Source organism: Ambystoma mexicanum, chromosome 4q (assembly GCF_040938575.1).
Source record: "Ambystoma mexicanum isolate Mex_15411 chromosome 4q, UKY_AmexF1_1, whole genome shotgun sequence".
Taxonomy (NCBI): Eukaryota; Metazoa; Chordata; class Amphibia; order Caudata; family Ambystomatidae; genus Ambystoma; species Ambystoma mexicanum.
In genome coordinates, this window is record NC_090928.1 from 391,310,217 (window position 1) to 391,329,439 (window position 19,223).

The 19,223-nt window shown below is 49.1% G+C and overlaps 1 protein-coding gene across 1 annotated transcript in view; it reads left to right on the top strand.

The window, feature by feature from the left end:
- The window catches only part of DESI2 (desumoylating isopeptidase 2), a 350,188-nt gene that overhangs the window by 184,295 nt on the left and 146,670 nt on the right, over window positions 1-19,223 (top strand). The window contains exon 3 of the mRNA XM_069607968.1: window positions 16,083-16,176. Within this exon, the coding sequence (XP_069464069.1) occupies window positions 16,083-16,176 (94 nt within the window). The remainder of the gene's footprint in view (window positions 1-16,082; window positions 16,177-19,223) is intronic.

Consider the following 19,223-nt stretch of genomic DNA (forward strand, 5'->3'; position numbering starts at 1 on the left):
TGGCCCTCTGCCCTCCTGTCCCTGGCCTCTGCCGCTCAAGGAGGCTTCCTCCTCTGCAAGATCTAGTACCCAGGGACGAGGGTGCAGTTCTCCATCATGACCTGGCCTCGCTGAACCCGGCGTCTGTCTCATGTGCTCCTAGACTGCGGCTCCATCCCACTGCCTCAAGACTGCAGAAACATTCTGGCGCAAGCCCGAGCCCCATCTATGCTCCCCTGCTTTAAGAGCAAATGGGGTGGCCCATGCTAGCTCAGGCAATGAGGACTTGGCACATTCCTCCATCAAGGTGGATCTTGCAGCGGTCTCCTGGTACACCCGTTCTTCTTGCGTGTCTTCACTTTGGTCTAACCGGCTTGTCAAGGAGTACCTCCATGGCCTCTTTCGTTCTTTCCTGCCTACCAAATGCTGGCACAGGCTTTGGAGCTGAATGTGGTTCTGTTGAGACTAATGCGTCCCCCGCAATGCGTCCCCCATTTGAGCTGCTGCACAAGGCTTCACTCAAGTTTCTCTCTTGGAAGACTGCCTTCTTGGTCTTCATCAATTCGGCTAGAAAAGTTGGCAAAATCCAAACTTTTTCTTGTAAGACGCCCTATCTTGCCTTCCACAAGTCCAGTGGTCCTACGTACTAATAGTTTCTTTGTGCCCAAGGTCCTGTCGGCATTGCACCTCAGGCCGCCACAGTGGCATTCCTCTCAGGGGTTTCCCTGCTGAACATCTGCAGGACTGCAACATGGAGGTCTGCCCACACTTTTTTTTTTTACCTGTTACTGAATCAACAGGGATTCGGCGGTAGAGTCCAGAGTCGGGCAGGCGGTTCTATATAATCTGTTTGCATAAGGTGAGTGTCTACTGTGGTGAGTGTTGCTACAAGGAGCTTGCCTCCGCCCGGTATGGTTATATGGTACTGCTTTGTAATCTAGTCACAGCATGCAAATCTATGCAAGATTCAATGCTGGAGAAGGAATAAGTTACTTACCTCCTGTTCTCCAGCATTGGTGTCTTTCATAGATTCACATGCAACCCTCTGGCCCTCGTCTCGGGCTTTTCTTGGCTCATACTGCTACTCTGTGCGCTATGAAAATCGCTACCATGGGTGTGTAGCTCAGGGAGCCTTTCCTATTGGTTAAGGGCAGTATGACCCACAAATGCCTGTAATAGAGCACTAAATTGACTGAAGTTTCAGTTTTAAAAAAAGTAAACTGCTGTTACCGAGGATTCCCAGCTTGACGACAGGGAATATTCACAGCATGTGAATCTATGAAAGATAACGATGCTGGAGAACAGGTGTTACAGGTAACTTATTCCAAATGACTAATATATAGGTCATAAGCGAATAAATGTACACGGCATACACTTTGCACGCATTTGTTATACACCCCACAAAAAATGCTGAAATGCATTTAAAAAAAAAAAAAACATTTTATTAAAAAATAAATTACTTTGATAAAGTAAAATCTGCACTCACTCCATACCTCTATAAATCCAACCTTTGCACTAACTTTAAATATCAGGCGGGTAACATCAATGGCATATAGTTCAAGTGAGTGTTACGGTTGGGTTTATAGGGGTATGGAGTTTCGTGGTTAAACTTGCAGTTGTAGAGATGTGTGTGCCTTGTCATTTCTGCTGTTTTTGATTAATTATTGGGTTTAAAAGGATGTTAATGTTCTTAACCTTAAGTGGATCTATGACCTATGATGGATCTATGATGTGACGCTTAACTTTAATGGTTTTTATTGTTAGATGCACGTTTTACAATGATTGAAGTATTAGTACAGGTCTTCTTGTTTCTCGCTCTCCACATTTGGCATCTTCTTGACTTTCAGCTTTTCTCTTAATGCCTGCTTTAGTAGATTTATTTTTACCTCCTTTTTATGTTCACTGCACTGTCCATTCAATCTATCACCACTCACCTTTATAGAGGCATCTCTTTTGCCTTCAAACCAGAACTTTTTCCCCTTCAGCCTTCTCACCTAATTTGTCTGCTGACACTTTACTGCTGTAAAAGAGGGGTGAGTAGAGAGTAAGATGGGCGGGTGCGAGGCGATGGGGAGCGGCGTCAAGGTGAAGACTATGGTTCTTGGGGACTTCCCCACCCACAGCACCCCATTTAAAAAAAAAAGTGGTCATTTTGGCCATCTCATAATGTCATTGATCCGATTTGGGCAGTTTCACTATTTTCCTCAACAAACAGTGTTATAAAACATCAATTATTTGTATGAACAGTAGATTTACTGTTCTTACAAACACAATCCTACAACGTTGTAAATATATGTTAATGACAATGGACAACACTGTCAGCGTGGCGGCGTCGTCACGGCAGCCACGGCGGCGCGATGACGTCTTCACGCAAATATGGCGGCGGCTACGCGGTGACGTCATCGCGCCCTTAGCCGCGAAAACACAGATCAATTTAACACGAACAAGTAAATATTCGAACAGGCACACCAGCCCCACACACGGCAAGGCACACAGGCCAGAGAAGGATACAAGCACAACTAGGACCAAAGATATGGACAGATAAGATCACCAACTTGTGGAATATACTAGCTATAGCAAATTGCTTATAAAAAATGGGAACTAACTGATGTTATTCTCCAAATAGACTACCCTTCCAGAAAGCAATATACATTGAACGGATATAACTGAATATGTTAGTGTTTGACCCATATGAATAGAAGGAACGAAATTATGGTCACTGGATAACTCTATACTTACCAATCTTCAGCACAATAACAAAATAGTAAGTACCAATAATGTCAAAACTCAATTACTGAAGAGATTGCATGCAAATATATATACCAATGCCTCTTCTTTCTACCCTAACTGCCCTTTATCTTTCGAGCACTTAAATCTAAGAACCCTCCTGAGGAACCAGACCATATAATCTGGAGAAACACGTGTTGAGGGAATATACTAACAATATAAAGTGACTTGAAAAAGACAGTGTAAATGGTGAATTCAAGAGGAACAACACATTGAATTGCAATTATAAACTTATTATTTTTTTCTGAGAACTTGTGGAATTAATTTGATGCAATAAAGATCTACAACTTCATCCTTGCAGTTACAAATTCATCATTTGTTCTGAGATCATGTGGAATTAACCTGACACCATATATTGTTAATTAAAACTAAAGAGTGTTTTGATGAAACCATAGATTGCCTAATCTTATCTGTGAACACCATAAGGATTTCACCTTGAATATTCTTCAACATATAAGGGCGCGGAGCTTGGTATAATTTGATTTGATGCACCTTTTGTGAAAGTTTGTTTTGCCTGTTCAAGCAATTGAATTTTCAAACAAAGGCTTAGTGGGGGGGGGGGAAGGGGAAAGCCCTTGCTTTCAAATTTAAATCCTAGAGGGAGTATGAATGCACAGAGCCATGCCACTGTAGGCATCGCCCCTGGCCTCACCCTTAACTACAGTGCTGGAGTAAATCTTCTCCAGACCTCTTCTGCAGCACCTCCATGAATTCTTGGACAGCAAGTGCCGACAACAGGTAAGCAGCCTTCCTTCCTTTAGGGCACCATGGCGGAGGTTGCTCGGGCCTGGACCATTCCGACTGACCATGAAGTTTTGCTGCTCTGGGGCTAAAGTCAGATGCAAGTCAGATGATGCCCTTCATGGGGCTAAAGCCAGCATGACCTGACCAAGTTTCCCAATAGCGGGCTAACGCTGGTTGAGACCAGAGGATCCTAAGTAAGAGCTGAAACCAGGCAAGAGTTTAAAGTTCCCTTTGAAGGGGCTAAGTGAATAAAAGACGCAGCAGACCAGAGTCGAGACCCAAAGTGCATAAGCACAAATCCAGGGGCTCATCGAAGTCTTACTATGACAAGATGTCGGATAAGGCACCAAAAAAACAGGAAACAGTTGCCCATTTCCTCTGCCCCCCAGGCTCGCACAATGGCTATTAGATTTGCAAAAGAATGGTTAAGTTCTGAAGCCCCAAAACCCCCCTTCATCGCTGGCATCCCTGGAGACCCCAAGGCCTTTGGTCATCTGTATTGTCAGGGAAGCTATTATTTCTCATAGCAGGCTCACTTCCCCTCGCTTCAGTGGTCAGGCCTGATACAAGCATCTTTTCCGCTAGTCTTTTCGGATTCACGGCTCATGCGCAAACCTTCATGGCTACCCACTTTGGTGGTCTTAGAGACTTTGTTCTTCCTGAGCCACTTTATCTCCCCTCGCAGAAAATAGTCCTAGCCAAGTCCCAGGCAATAATGCAATCCCATTCAATGAAGGGCTGCTTGTGCGATATTATCCGGGACATGCTACTGCAACCCCACCTGTCTGGGCCACACTGAGCCAAGGCATTAATAAACCTTGACCTTTGGTCTAGTCTGGCCTTTGGCAGTGACTTCCACTGCATACGCTCCACAGGCCTTTTCTACCTCTGCGCCTCTGCCTTCTGTGCTGCCCCCCTCCCCGCCATTGACGCCACCAATTTCTGCATGTGTGGAATCCTGACACTGCTGATCAAGGGAATACAAATGACCAAGAGCTCAAGGTGGAGCCCCTCTTAAGATATCCCCCCACAGCTCGGCAAGAGCCTTTCATGTGAGGCTGTCAGGCCTCCACGAGGTGCTGGACGCATCCTTGGCAGAAATCCCACAGACTGATCTGGGTGTTCTGTCGGTAGTCCTGTCTCTCAAGGTGCAAGAGTGGAAAGGCGTTCCTATGCAGAAAGATGTCCTGGTTGAGGCATGCTAGCTCTGGCAAAAGCTAAATCCAACCTGGGCAGGGTAGATGTACATACAGGCTGCTCACTTCTTAGAAGGCATGTCTTGGGTCCTACCATGGCCACTATACTTGTTGGTGGTTTCAGACTCTCTACATTCAACTTCACTGGGACTTCATCCTCAATGTTACAAATGAAGGCCAGGTTCCTCTATAAGAGGCTCTGGAAGGGCCAGCTGAATTCAAGCAATTGTTCCCTTAGGACAAGAGGGATTACTGAACAGCTGGGCTGTGTAAGGGAGGCATGGTATCACACGTATGACACTGGCACAAAAGGTACAGTTTGTAAAACCTTTATTCAATTCTCGGGGTTTGGAAAAACTCCTACTTTGCCTTATGGCTAAGATGGGAGTAGTCTCTACCATCAAATAATAACGGAAACACAGTCCTATAGTCTCACATCATAATGGCCTATAGTAACAAAAGCTAATGCCTGTCCTATCTCTTATACAAAAAGTGTGCAAAGGAGAATATGTATGCAAAGGAAAATCAGTGTTGGATTATAAAGAATCAAAGTGGTTGAGATGGCTCTCCTCCCCATGTTGGCGGTCTCCGTAGACTGGATGAAACACTCTGGCTCAAGTTCTCAAAACAAAGGAGCTCAAAACGTGGATCGAGGCCCGCCGGGCCTTCCACGTTAAAGTCACTTTTTCAGCATTCCAAAAGTTCCTTCACAGTTCAACAAAAAGGTTTCACAGTTCAACCAAAAGTTCACGCAGGTCTCCCTCTGTTGTGCTCAGCCCTCTCAAACACAGCACTTGTAGTGGTTCCCTTCCCCAAGCTTTATTCAAATTTGTTAGGTGTTCTCTTCCCTAACTTACCACACCTCTGGTCTCCCTCGATCGATCGGGCTTGTACTGTTTCCTGGTGTCAAAGACTTTGGAATGTGCAAGGCTTTTACTATAGAATGCGTAGGACCACTTTGACTTTCCCTTCAGCTTGCACGCCTGTGTTTTTTGCCCCAGTGTTTCTTGGTCTATGTTGCTCAATATCATAAGCACAAGAGTTCCATTTTCACTGCCCACTTCCCCTTTTGCCAAGGTCACTCTTGATCATCACACTTTTTTAAAGTTCATTCACTTCGTGGCTTTAGAAGAAAACATTTCACCTTTCATGGAGACTTTAGAGTGGGCTACTTCGTTTCGTCTGCCTTCCTTCGTGTCTCATCCACACACCTGTAGCTGTAAGATATATTGTTGTTGCCCCTTTCTCTAAGCACACTGGTCATTAATCTTGCTTGCCAACTCGCTGGCTGTGTGCATTCCTTTCTTGTTTTCAGTTTCAATTCACAAGTCTATGTTAATACCACAGGCTTGGCCTCACCTTCCCAACTCTGTCGTTCACCCGGGAGGGTCGCAGGCACCTTTGAAACACAATGCAGACGTCTTGTCTCGGGTTTGACCTTCTCCACGTATCTCTTACGGTTCTTGGGAGGCAACAACCTCCTGCAGGGAACTCCTGGGTTCCTTTACCCTTGGTTCTCGTCCCTCAATCCGTTGTTCTGCTTCAGTAGGTTTACCTTTGCCCCCTGAAGTTCTGCTGCTTCTCGTGTTCCACCCTGCTCAGCGTGTGTCTCTATGTTCCGCCTTTTATCTGTGTGGGGAGAGCTAATGGGTATCCAATATTTGTGATTAAAGTCAAGTGTCTGACATTGCGTGACCTGATTAGCAGGACATGTTCACTGAGGTAAGTAAGGGTTAGTCGTGTTACTCTGTTGCCCGCTACCTTGGCCCAGTGTTTGTGTAGAAAGGGGGTGGGGGGTCGGGGACATCGGAGAATCCTATAAAATAGGAGGGGTCAGGAGTATGGGAAAGGGGAAATGCTGCGTCTCGCCATTGGTCGGCTCAGCCCTGCTCCCCCAAAATCCTCCTGCACTGGTCCACCCCGAGGATCTGGATCCAAAGGGGGGAGAGAGAGAAGGGGGAGAGAGGGGGGGATTTTAGTTTCTCAGAGCTGGCAAAGGTGGCACCGCATGTCATGCAGTCTGTTTTGGATCACAATTCTACAGTAGTTTGCAGCATGCTAATGGGTGTCCATGTTGGGTGTATACATGAAAATTCAATCCTGTGGTACAGGATAAAATCCTGGATCGTACCTTTTGGCAGGGTTGGCTGTTAATTCGGCAGCCTATGAAAAGCTGTGCAAAAAGGAGGGCAGCATACTGACTGCAAGGTCTCTTCCTGTGCTAACCAAGCGGCAGAATCCATGTCTCTCCTCCCAGGGGAAACAAAGATCCAGATCGTGGAATTAAGTGTTTTCAGGAGCGAAGAGCTAGACAACAGGATGGGCCCTGTCAGGGTGTCCAAGAAAACCGCAGTGTCCCCACTCCTTGTTTTTCTTTTTTTTACTGTGTGTGATCCATCATGTCACTCCAGTGGGTTCCAGTCTTACTCGACCTTGAGTCCTGGAGGGCTAGCTCCACTAACCCCTCGGTCCTTTAGTTGTTGAGGTGGGGTGTTCACATTCCCGTTCCAGCCCTCACTCCCACACCTTACTCCACAGATCAGGCCTTCACTGCTTCTTCAGGAGATTCAGAGGTTATTGGACCTGGGTGTGGTCCAGGAAGTTCTCTCTTCCTAGCAAGAGACCCTGACTTATTTTCCATGTTGTTCAAGATCCCCAAAACAGGCATGTCTGCATACAATCCTGGGTCTACCAGACTTCAAACTCTCCCTTCCCTTAAAAAGGTTCAAGGTGATTACACTCGTGCCGAACCGGCCAGCCTTCTGTTGGGGCAATTCGCTCTTGATGGTACATCTTCAGGATAAATGCCCTTCACATTCTGACTTTGGGAGCTTCGATCAGAGGTTCGTTTGCTTTTCATTGGCATCAGTGACAGTTTCATCATCGGGTAGATGACCATATTGAGTACTGCCCTTTGGGTTGAATTCAGCACCCAAATTGTTCACCAAACTGATGGCTGCAGTGGCCTCCCTCCTTAATTTCCAGGGGCTGCCCATTTACCCCTACTAGGGCAATTGCTTGGGTTGGGCCAGTCGGGAGGAGGAAGCAGCTTCAGTGAGACTCCTATTGGATCTTAAGCTCGATCTGGGATGTTCAGTCAACCCCAGGAAAAAGTCCTTGACAGGTGTGCGCAGCCTGTCAATCTTGGGTATGGTATGGTATGGTATGGTGTGGCGTGTGGCGAGAGAGCCAGAGTTTTTCCTACACAGTAGCATAACCAGGACCTCTTTCTGATTGCTCCTCCTTCCTCAGTCAAGACCAGGCAACTGCCTGGAGGTTCCATAGACTGTTTGGCTTTGTGGTCTTTTGCATGCTCTTGGTTCCTTATGCAAGAATGCCAATTAGCTGCACACAGATCTGGCTTCCATTTGGACCTAATCTTTGCATTCTCAGGAGGCGGTCCTTTAAATTCTGCAGTCTGCAGTGAGATCTTCGCTGGTGGAACAAGCCTGCAGAACCCTCTCCCTCACTAGTAATCATGACTGATTCTTCCTTGCTAAGCTCGGGGTAGCGACTATGAACTGGATGGAGCTCCATAGCTTATTTTCCCTGCTGAAGTATTTTGGCACATCAGAGCTACAGGTGATCTTAGGTTTTGAAGGCTTTACTCCAAACTATAGTAAGGTGATGTAGTGATTGATGGACGACACAACAATGTTTTTGCTAAGCGAGCTGGGCAGCACAAAATCTTTGCAGTTGGTTCTTCTAGTGGTAGGAATGGCGGCACAGGCACTGTTAGACAACATTACTCTCCAGATGATGCACCTCTCTAGGAAGTAGAATCACTCTGGTGGTCTTGCGAGAACTATGTTTGGTAGCTTCACCCTCAAGTGGTGGAGGAGCTGTTTGGGAATGGATCAGTTTGCAACGCCCAGAAATGTGCAGTGCTTCCTGTACGCGTCTTGGCAGGGAGTGGGCCTGACTACTTGGAAAGTGTCAGGAACACAGCTAGGCATCAATGATTGTGGTATCCTGTGGTGTCTGGCAAGGTTTTTGTTCTTGCACCTCAAGAGCCTCTCGTCAGCTCAACCCCCTAGCCTTCGCGAAGCAACATTTTGTCTCAGAATGAGAGATGTCTTCATCCCTTTTCCCAGCATTCACTGAAAGTATCGGCTTGCTACCTGAAAAGTGAAGGTTTGCACATCTGGGATTATCGGATGAGCACATGCAGGTCTTCATGGCGGTCAGGAATCGGATCATGTAAGACCTGTGTAAGAGCAAAGAGCTTGCGCCTGCCATTAGTGTGTAGCTAAGCAGCTTAATCCCCTGTCTTCCCTGCTCCTTTATTGCAGAGTTAGCGGCTATGGGTGTTGTCCTAGATAGGTGTTGCACTTACTTCTCAGCTATTTGTGCTTGCAAGTGTACGGGCAGCATCCCATCTAGGGGCTGCTTAGGCTGATCCACAACTCCCCGCCACCTCACCCCTTCCCCTTTAGGGCTCTGCAACCCTGTGGGACTTAAACGTGGTCCTTTGAGCCCATGGCTTCAACGGATAAAAAAATGTTTTTCGAGGGGATTGGGTCCTCCGATGTATTCCATATCTATGACAGTAATCACCACAGCGTGCTGCTTCGGAAAATCTTTCTGCGTCCTGCGTCAATGACGTCGATACACCATCCTCGAGGGCCTCCGTCGAGCTGACGTCACCAGATGTTATAAGTAGGACGCACAACGCCCGTAGCCTCAGTACCGTCTTTTCCGCAAACGTGTTCGCTTCGGAGATCTCGGCACGCCTCGATTCCACTGAATCCTATTCTTTCAGTTCTTCGAACCTGTTGCTTCGTTTCTATCGAATATGTCGTCTTCGGCTTCTCCCACCCCGCAGTCCGGGAAGTGTCGGGTATGCGGGTCCAAGATGTCCCTGACGGATACGCACAACGCTTGCCTCTTGTACCTCGGGGAGGACCATGATCTGGACGACTGTGTCGACTGCCAATCGCCCACTTCAAAGGCCTTGCGGGAGCGTAAGAAGAAGCGGTCGGTCGGTAAGGTGGCCAAGCACCGGAAGTCGCGTTCCACTGGTCTTTCCACAGACGATTCGAGGGGCGACTCTCCGCATCGTTATCGTGAGTCCAGGGATTCTCGGTCTGGGAGTCGGTCCCGCCATTCCTCTGCCTCTTTGAGGCACTCCAGGAAGCGCCGTCACAGGTCGCCTTCCCTGTCCTCTTCCGCCGGCGGGTAGCTTGTCCCAACAAGCATTCCACTCCTGAGGAATGGAATTCGTTCCAAAAGGAGATGTTGGCGATATTTCAATCGCAGGGCACCGGTCCGGCTGCGCCGTCTGAGGACACCAGTCGAGGCCGCGCTAGAGACAACACTTGTCCGCCTTCGAGCAGTCGTCGCGACCACCGGGCGCCTTCGAGGTCCCGGTCGGACAAGGATGGTCGCTCTAGGCATGCCCGTTCCAGGTTCCGGTCCTCGACACCATTGAGACCGTGAGACTCTGTGAAGTCTTCGAAGAAGACATCGACGCCGGCGGTGCTGAGGTCGTCGACTGACTCTCTCGAGGCTCCGCCTCCGAGGAAGTCGTCGACGTCATCGGCACCCAGGCTGTCGAGAGACACACTCAGGGCTCTGCCCTCAAGGCCTGTGTCGAAGCTGCCGGCACGGCGCTCGACGTCAACGCCCATTCCGTCGACGCCCTCAACACCTTTCGAGGCAGCCTTGTCGGAGGTACCCCATGGCACGGTGGCACCCCCCAGAAAGGCAATGGCTAAGTCTAAACATGTCTTTGTGCCTTTTTCTGTACCCTCTTTCCAGCCTCTGGATTATATTTCTGAGGTGGAGGAGGGGTCTGAGGAAGGTGAGGTTCCTGATGACATTGTTTCTGGTCACCGTCAACTTGAGGACCTGCGTCAGTCGCTGCACGACGCCAGTGGTCTGGACACCTCTCCGGAGGTGGAGTTTGGTAGGCCAGAGCCTGGCACGCATGCCGAATCTTCATATCGGCACCTCATGTCGAGGGTCACTGAATACCTGGGTTGGTCTGTGCCCCCCCCCCCCCCCCTGGGGATTTTCAGCAGGATGACCTGACTGATATCTTGGACCAAGGTCCTCCAACTGACAACTGACCCGGTGCTGCCAATCCATATGGCCTTGCAGAGAAGGGTGGCTGCGGCTTGGACTGCTCCGGAGAGTCTCCCGGCAATGAGCAAGTCCTTGCTGAAGAAATATCGCCCAGCCAGTGCTGACCCCTGCTACTTGACAACGCACCCTACTCCGGAGAGTTTTGTTGTGCTGGCGGCTACGGCACCCGCAAAGCAGGTGTACCCTACCATCCCTCCTGATGGGGATGACAAATGTTTTGACGGCTGGGAGAATGTGTTTTCTTCTGGGGGGTATGGCGCTTCAGGCTGCCAACTGTTTGTACCTTGTCTCGTTTCACGCACACTCTGTGGAACTGCATTTCCTTAGCGGCTGATCATATCCCCGAAGGGGAGGAACGCGATGGTTTCCTTGCTATTGGGCATGATGGCAAGGATGCCATGTGTGAATCCGTTCAGTCGGGTTTGGACATGGTTGATTGTGTCAGCCGGTCCATGGCGGCGAGCACCGTATTGCGCAGGTTTGCGTGGTTGCGGAAGTCGGGTTTTGCTCCGGATGTGCAAGCCCGGCTCCTCAACATCCCCTTTGATGGTGTACATCTTTTTGGCAGCAAGGCTGGCGAGAGTCTTGAGAGGTTGCAGACCTCGAAAGCTGCAGCGAAGTTGTTGGGCGCTGCAGTCCACCAAACTCCCGCCTTTTTCGTCCGAGGGGACAGCAATGGAGGGGAAGTTCCTTTTCGTTATTACTCATCCTTTAGTAGAGCGAGAGGAGCTGCGAGTCAAAGGGGCAACCGTAGGAATGCCAGAGGTGGTAAACAAGGTACTCGAGGTGCCAAGGCCGCGCAAGCAGTTGCCTCTTTGCCCTCAGACACTGCCGCAGCCGCTTCAGCTCAGTCATGAGGCCCATGCTTCTCCGTAGAATGGCGTGCCATTATTTCAGATGTGTGGGTTATGAAGATCATAGCCCACGGCTACTGTCTTCCTTTCTGGCAGAGGCCTCGTGACAATCCACCAGGGAATCTCTCTTTGAAGAGTCAGGATCCGCTCCTTGCGCAGGAAATTCAATCCCTGCTGGAGAAAGGCGCCATAGAACTGGTGTCTGTAGCGGAAAGGAACAAGGGATGATATTCCCCTGATTGATTTATTTCGAAGAAAGACTGGGGATTGAGACCCATCATGGACGTGCACGGTTTGAACAAGCTCCTCCGGAAGGACAAGTTCAAGATGGTTACTCTTTCTCAAGTCCTCCAGGCCCTTCAACTTCAGGACTGGTTGGTGTCTTTAGACCTTAAGGACGCTTATTTTCATGTGCCGATCCATCCCAAGCACAAGTACCTGAGGTTCGCGGTTGGCGACTCGCACTTTCAGTTTCGGGTCCTGCCGTTCGGATTGACCGACGCCCCGAGGGTCTTCCTCAATCTCATGGTGGTGGTGGCAGCGTATTTCAGAAAAGGGGGATTCAGGTCTACCCCTACCTGGATGATTGGCTGATCAGGGCGCGCTCTCCCGAACAAGTGCTGGATCATCTGTCCATCACCTGCCACTCCCTTCACAAGCTGGGCTTCTCCCTCAACTTACAGAAGTCCCACTTGACGCCAACTCAGAGGCTCCAGTACATCGGAGCAGTGCTCGACACGTCCCTGGGGCAGTGTTTTCCTCCCCAGGTGAGGGCTCATCACATTCAGCAGATGGTGCACAAGTTTCAACATGCCCAGAGTCTCCCTGCATTCGAGTTCTTGAGATTGCTCGGCCTCATGGCATCCTGCATTCTTCTGGTGCCCGAGGCCAGGTTGCGGATGAGATCTTTGCAATGGGTACTCAAGCTCCAGTGGTCTCAGTCCTCGGGCAGGATGTCGGACCCCGTTCAGGTGCCGCCCTCGGTCGCCCAGGACCTTCTGTGGTGGGCCGTCGAAAGCAACCTGATGAAGGGGGCTCCGTTTTGGCTGCCCTGGCCGGAGGTGACGATCATGATGGACGCGTCCCTAACGGGATGGGGAGCTCATGCCAACGAGCTGACAGTCAGCGGTCGTTGGTCTCCATCGGAGTCCAGACTCCATATCAATCTGTTGGAGCTGAGGGCCGTCAGGCTTGCCCTGAAGGCTTTTCTGCCGACTGTGCGAGGAAAAAATGTCCTGATTCTGACAGACAACACAGTGGCCATGCACTACCTCAACAAAAAGGGGGGGCAGGGTCACTTCCTCTGTGCAGGGAAGCGATGCAGCTCTGGTTCTGGGCAATCCAGCAGGAAATTTCGATCTCGGCAGTTCATCTGGCTGGAGACGAAAACGAGACAGCGGATGCTCTGAGCAGGCAGAGCGCGATCTCTCACGAGTGGGAGTTGGCTCAGGAGGTTCTCCTGGAGATATTTGCCCTTTGGGGGACCCCTCAAGTGGATCTCTTCGCCTCCAGTGTCAACCGGAAGTGTGAAAGGTTCTGATCGCGGGAATTTCCTCCAAGAGGAGCCTTAGGAGACGCGTTCGTGGTGGAGTGGTCATTCCCACTGCTGTACGCGTTTACTCCAGTCCCCGTCATCCCGCAAGTGCTGTGGAGGTTACGGAGGTTCGGTTCCCGGATGATCCTTATTGCTCCAGCATGGGCCAGGGGGACGTGGTAACCGGACCTTCTCGACTTGTCCATCTGCCCTCCACGTCGTCTTCCCTACCGAGATGATCTGCTCTCACGGGAGGGGGGGGGTCAGGTTCTCCATCCAGAGGTCAGATCCCTCAACCTTCACGCTTGGCTTCTGAAAGGTTGAGGTATAAGGATTGGGTGATGGAGGTGTTGCTTTCAGCCAGACGGCCGGCAACAAAGTCCCTGTACCGTTGCCGTTGGAGAAAGTTCTACAACTGGTGCAGGGTTAAGAATGTGGATCCTTTTTCATGTGACATTCCTGTGGTTCTGTCTTTTTTGGTTTCTTTAGCCCACAGGGGCTTGCAAGTGGGTACCATTAAAGGTTACCTGGTGGCGCTGTCCATATTTAAGCGCTCGTCTGAGGAGTGTTCTTATTTTAAAATTACTTTAATTTCTCAATTTCTAAAAGGGCTCACTGTGTTCCCTCTGTCACCTTTCCAGGTGCCCGGTTGTGATTTGAATCTTGTTCTCAAGTTTCTAATGGGCGCTACATTTGAGCCTTTACATTCTTGCCCTTTGAGACTGTTAACTCTTAACTGTATTTTTAGTTGCGGTCACTTCCGCTCGCAGAGTGAGTGAGTTACAGGCACTTTCAGTTAAGCCACCCTTCACTGTGTTTCATAAGGACAGGGTTGTCCTTAGAGTTCGTCCTTCCTTTATTCCGAAGGTGGCGTGAGAATTTAATTTAGGCCAGAATTTTATCCTCCTCCACACCCTGGTAAGGAGGAGGAGAGGCTTCATAGGTTGGATCCTAGGAGAGCTTTAAACTTCTACATTTCTCGTATGTCCCGGGTCAGAGTGGACGATCAGCTCCTTATTGGTTACGCTGGAAGGCATTTGGACAAGCTGTGACTAAGCGGACTTTGTCCAGATGGATTATCTTGGCAATTATGGAATGTTACCGCCTGGCGGGTAAGGACCCTCCAGTAGGCTTACGGGCCCATTCGACTAGGGGTATGGCTGCCCCTACTGCCCTTCAGAGGGGTGTTCCTATTCGTAACACCTGTGATGCAGCCACTTGGGCTTCGGTCCGTACTTTTGTATGTCACTACTCCCTAGATTCTATCCATAGGCAGGATCTGGCCTTTGGCAAGGCGGTCCTTTACTCTGCAATTTGATTGGACATTCTAAATTTGTGTATTCTAAATTCATTTCCCACCTCCTTACGTGGGTACTGCTTTGGGAGTCTGTCATAGATATGGAATATGTCAGAGGACCCAATCCCCTCGAAGAACAAGTTACTCTCTTACCTGGTAACGTTCTTTCGATGGGATGGTCCGACGACATATTCCATATCGCTCCCTCCCTGCCTACCCTGCTACAGAATTTCTTATGTGATTGCAGCTTACGTTTCCGCAAGGCTTTCTGTGGTCATACTGGCAGTTGATTGGTGCCACACGTTCTGGGAAAAAAACTACGGGGGTCGTGCGTCCTACTTATAACATCTGGTGACGTCGGCTCGACGGAGGCCCTCGAGGACGGCGTATCAACGTCATCGACGCAGGACGCAGACGCCGAAAGATTTTCCGAAGCAGCACAGCTGTGATTACGTCGTCACACCATCCCATCGAAAGAACGTTACCAGGTAAGAGAGTGGATAACTGCTTTCTTATTGACTGTATCTCAGCCCTTCGGGTTACAAGCCCTTTCATTGTCTAAAGATATGCAGTCTTCTAAAGGATAAAGTAGTCCACAGGAAACTTCCTTCCTTCTGAAGTTCGTCACAGGCTTTCACGTGAACTAGGAGATCTTACTTCAGACTTGATTCTCTAACCCTTCCTCTGAAGTTTTACTTAGATTGAACTAGACTTCCAATTTTCCAGGCTCCTGTTTTTGTTATATAGGGGTGCTTCTCCAGGACAATTGGCGTTCAAGGTAACTTTTGCTTGCTGCATAGTTTCCTACATTGGGGCGAGACACAAGTGTTGGAAACTCTCTTCCTAGGGTCTTCCATGCAGTATCCAAAGTGGCTTCCATGGCCAATTATGTGGACCTTGCCTTATGCAGGCACTACTAGATTAATGCCAGCTCTCGGGACGATGCCTGGTTTGGACAGGCAGTGCTTTATAACTTGTTTGGCTCCTCCCCTCCAGCGTAATTATATGTAGTCTCCCAAGGGCATGGAGGAAGGGGGACAGGACGTAGGAGTAAATGGGTTACTCATAGTGATTAGTGCACTGCTAATCCACAGACCCCACGCCCTCACACCCTCCTTATACTCATTTATCCTTCCCTGCTAAAATAGATATCAGTTTGGGTAGGGCCTAGGTGGGTGGAAAGGGACTGGTGGGACAAAACTGGGAGCAGTGCCGGGAAGAGTGTGGCCCCGGAACATGCACTAGCACGCTACACATGAATTTGAAAGGTAGGCTAGCTTCAGCCCCATCACCCCTGCGCACTGGTAGTTCCAAGAGTATGGAAGAAGGGTGGATTACTAGGAGTACTTTAGTGACTGTGGTGAGTAACTTTTAATGTTGTTATAATGGGCCTTGGCGTCTCAGAAAAGGTGCAGAGAAAATGTGGAGAGGCTGTAAGTAAAGACTGATTATTTCCAGGACTTTTAATTGCTTTTTGGACACATTTGTTGTATCCGAGTTTGCCCCAATGGGTTTTCATAAAAGGAATAACTTTTTTAAATCTGCTATAGCTTATTAGTAAGGTACTTTATGTTGTTAAATAAGTGTACTTTTTTCTCTTTCAGAATTTGCCTATGGTGGTCACCCCTACCCCTTTTCGGGTGTGTTTGAAATCTCACCTGGGGATTCTACAGAATTAGGAGATACCTTTAAATTTAAGTGAGTGTGATTGGTTGGAATTTTTATTACTAAGCACTAAAGACAAATTAAATCTATTTTATTGTAAAGTGCCACAAATTGAGGGTCATTTTGCTAAATGCATGCCATCGAGTGTTGCTCTTTTGATAACACACCGTAGTCATTTTTTTGTCCACCCTATTTCATCGGAACCGTATTGCCCTGAGCCTACTTATGTTAATTTTTCTCTGACAATTTACAATGAATCTACGCTTTTTCCAAAAATCATTATATTTGTGCTTTACAACAATTCAACAGGCTGCCTGAAATGTACAGTTTAAATTTCACCAATTTTAGATAAACATAGTTCAAAATTTTTTGGATGTTGTCATTTTTATTTTCCTGAAACCTAATTAATGCCTGGGTGCCCCTTTCAGAATCTCTTTTGAGGCTCTTTTAAATATTTCTGCACTTATCAGTCTACCTCTTCATGCTAGTTATCAGTCTTTTTTTCTAGCTATCTTTTTCCGGCTTTGCCTGTTGCTCTATATATGTTGTAAGGCAGACCGCCTATGAGGAAAGAAGCTTGGTGCACCACTTTGCAAGGAAAACCAGGTTTATTTTGTATACAGAATGGAAAAAGGTGGCAGAAGATCCTGTAGAACCAAACTGACAGAGCTCAGGTCAAAGCAGTCACTATTTTTTAAGGCGAGAAATAATCAGTTTAGACGTAAGCAACCTACAGTGTTAATGCCCCACCCTCATTGGCTACCACCTACGTACATACTACCAATCCCCTATATTCCCTCAACCGATTGGCCGCACTCTAACCTACCACCGCCCCCTAACACATGGTTCCTCTACTCCATCATCTTGGTTCCCCGCTACTGGATTGGCAGACCTTGTAGAATGTTACCCTTCCATTGGGGCTATTCACCTGATGTTGACCTGGTCATTGACATGAGCTCAGTGGATACCTCCGAGGTCAAATCGGCCCTTCAGAATTAAGGAGTACTTTTCTTGATTCCAGATATGCAGGTTCGCACCCCCCCTCCCCCACATCCTCCCACGGTCGTGGGACTAAATGTGTTGGCATCATCTCTTGCTCCTTGTACCGCTGATCATGGAATGTTTCACTCCTTGCTCCCTCCATTATCAGTTGCTCCTCCGAGCTTCTCCCAGTTCTCTCGAGGACCACACTAAGCTAAATTCTGATGGATGTAAGTCTTCTGCTTTATGGGAGTCTTGGAGTTCAAACGGGATGGCCAGTCTCCTGAGGGGGGCGCTAGTGTCCTAAATCTACACCGGGCCTTTTGGCAGCTCAAGACCTTTACCGAGGCTCCCATGAGTTTGTCCTGCAGGATGGGCGCAGCCCTGCCCCTGCTTGGCCATTCACATTCCTTTCTGATCTCGCAAGCCCCCTAGTTTAATACAATTACATGTTGGCAAGCCTCTGTGCTCGTTTTCACTGCTGGGGCTTGGGATGAGAAGATTCAGGACTTGTTACCATACTGCGCTGCTACTTTCACCAGGGTCTGCAATATACGAGGCCTCACTTTAAATATGGTGATGCTTCATCACTTCTCGCTTCGGGAACTATGGCCTACGTTCACATCCTTATACACTATACTTCACTACTATGCTTCAATATCACTTGTGTTCTCTACCGAGGACTACGTGCATATATATTTCTGATGTTTGTTAATCTGCTTAGAATCACATGCTGTGCATAGGTCCGACATCCAGTGGTCACTGCAGAGTATTGCATTTTGTTTTTCGTAGTCGAAAAGGGGACATCGACAAGGCGTGTCTGTAACACTATCCCTATAGTGACGGGCGTTGTACCCACAAACCCTCACGCGTCGAGGTCCCTCAGATTGTTTTTTTCCGCCCAGCTACTGGTCGCCTTTATGCGGAGCTCCTCGAGAGACATTGCCAAATAGTTTCTTCGACCTTTGGTCGTTTGTTATTAATATCAATAACGATAGATCCCTCCCTCGACGCAGAGCCGTTTCTCCGCCGAGCAAGATCTTCGACGGAAGGACGAGCGGAGGAGATCCTTCGGCGCTGCCGAACACATGGCCTGGCCTCGCCGGCCATACACAGTAGGGAGAGTGGGGCTTTGTGGTCTTTCTTTCTTTTCTTTAAGAATGCCTTTCTCTTTCCCCTCCCTCTCTTTCGAGGTCGTAGTCACACCTATTACCCTCAGCTATGGAGAGGACGCCACTTAGGTTTTGCCCGCTTTGCAAGGGTAAATATACCTGGAAGGATAAGCAGAAACAGTGCAACCGTTGCTTACCCCTCGATCACCAGGAGGACGGCTGTGCGGCCTGCAAATTACTGAAGCCCAAAACTCTAAAGGATCGCAGGGTCAAAAGGTGGGTGACCTACGCCATGTCTAGGCCTGACTCCTCGCCCGCTGCAGCCGCCGCCGAGTGTGACGAGGACAGTGACTACACGGCCCCCGTAACGGAGGCTGTAGACCTCTCAAAGGAGCGTTCACGCTCTTCGTCCGTCCCCGGCCCCGACAAGCCTGGCTCACGCCCAGCTTATGGGGATGAACACCCCGGCGACAAGGACGCACACAGAAAAACACCAAAGCACATACCCCCAGGCACACATTCGTCGAAGACGAAGACAGCCATAGCGCCAATGGGGACGCCAAGCCCACCGACGTCTTCCACCGACCGTAAGGGTCGTCAGCCCTCCCCGCCACCGCTTCCGCGACAGGCGACTGCGCACTCTTAAAATAAGGGCGCTAACACCAAAATTTCCAGCGACACGCATCGCAAGAGAGCTCACGTTGCCAACAAGGACTCGACGACCAATGACTCGACGAGCAAAGGCTCGACGCTCCATAGCGCGACGGCGACCGATCCCTCGGAAGAGAGAATGATCGCCGAAAGCCTCGCGCGCATAGCATCTAAGGACGGCCAAAGACGTACGGCGAGTGAAACGCCGAAAACCGCGCACAAGGCTAAAGATACGCCGAAGGCGCCGGAAAACAGATCAGGTCAGTTCCCGACGCCGTCGGAAGGCCCTAGCCAGCAAGAAGGCTACTCAGAAGGCGAAGGCTCTTTCTTCGACGT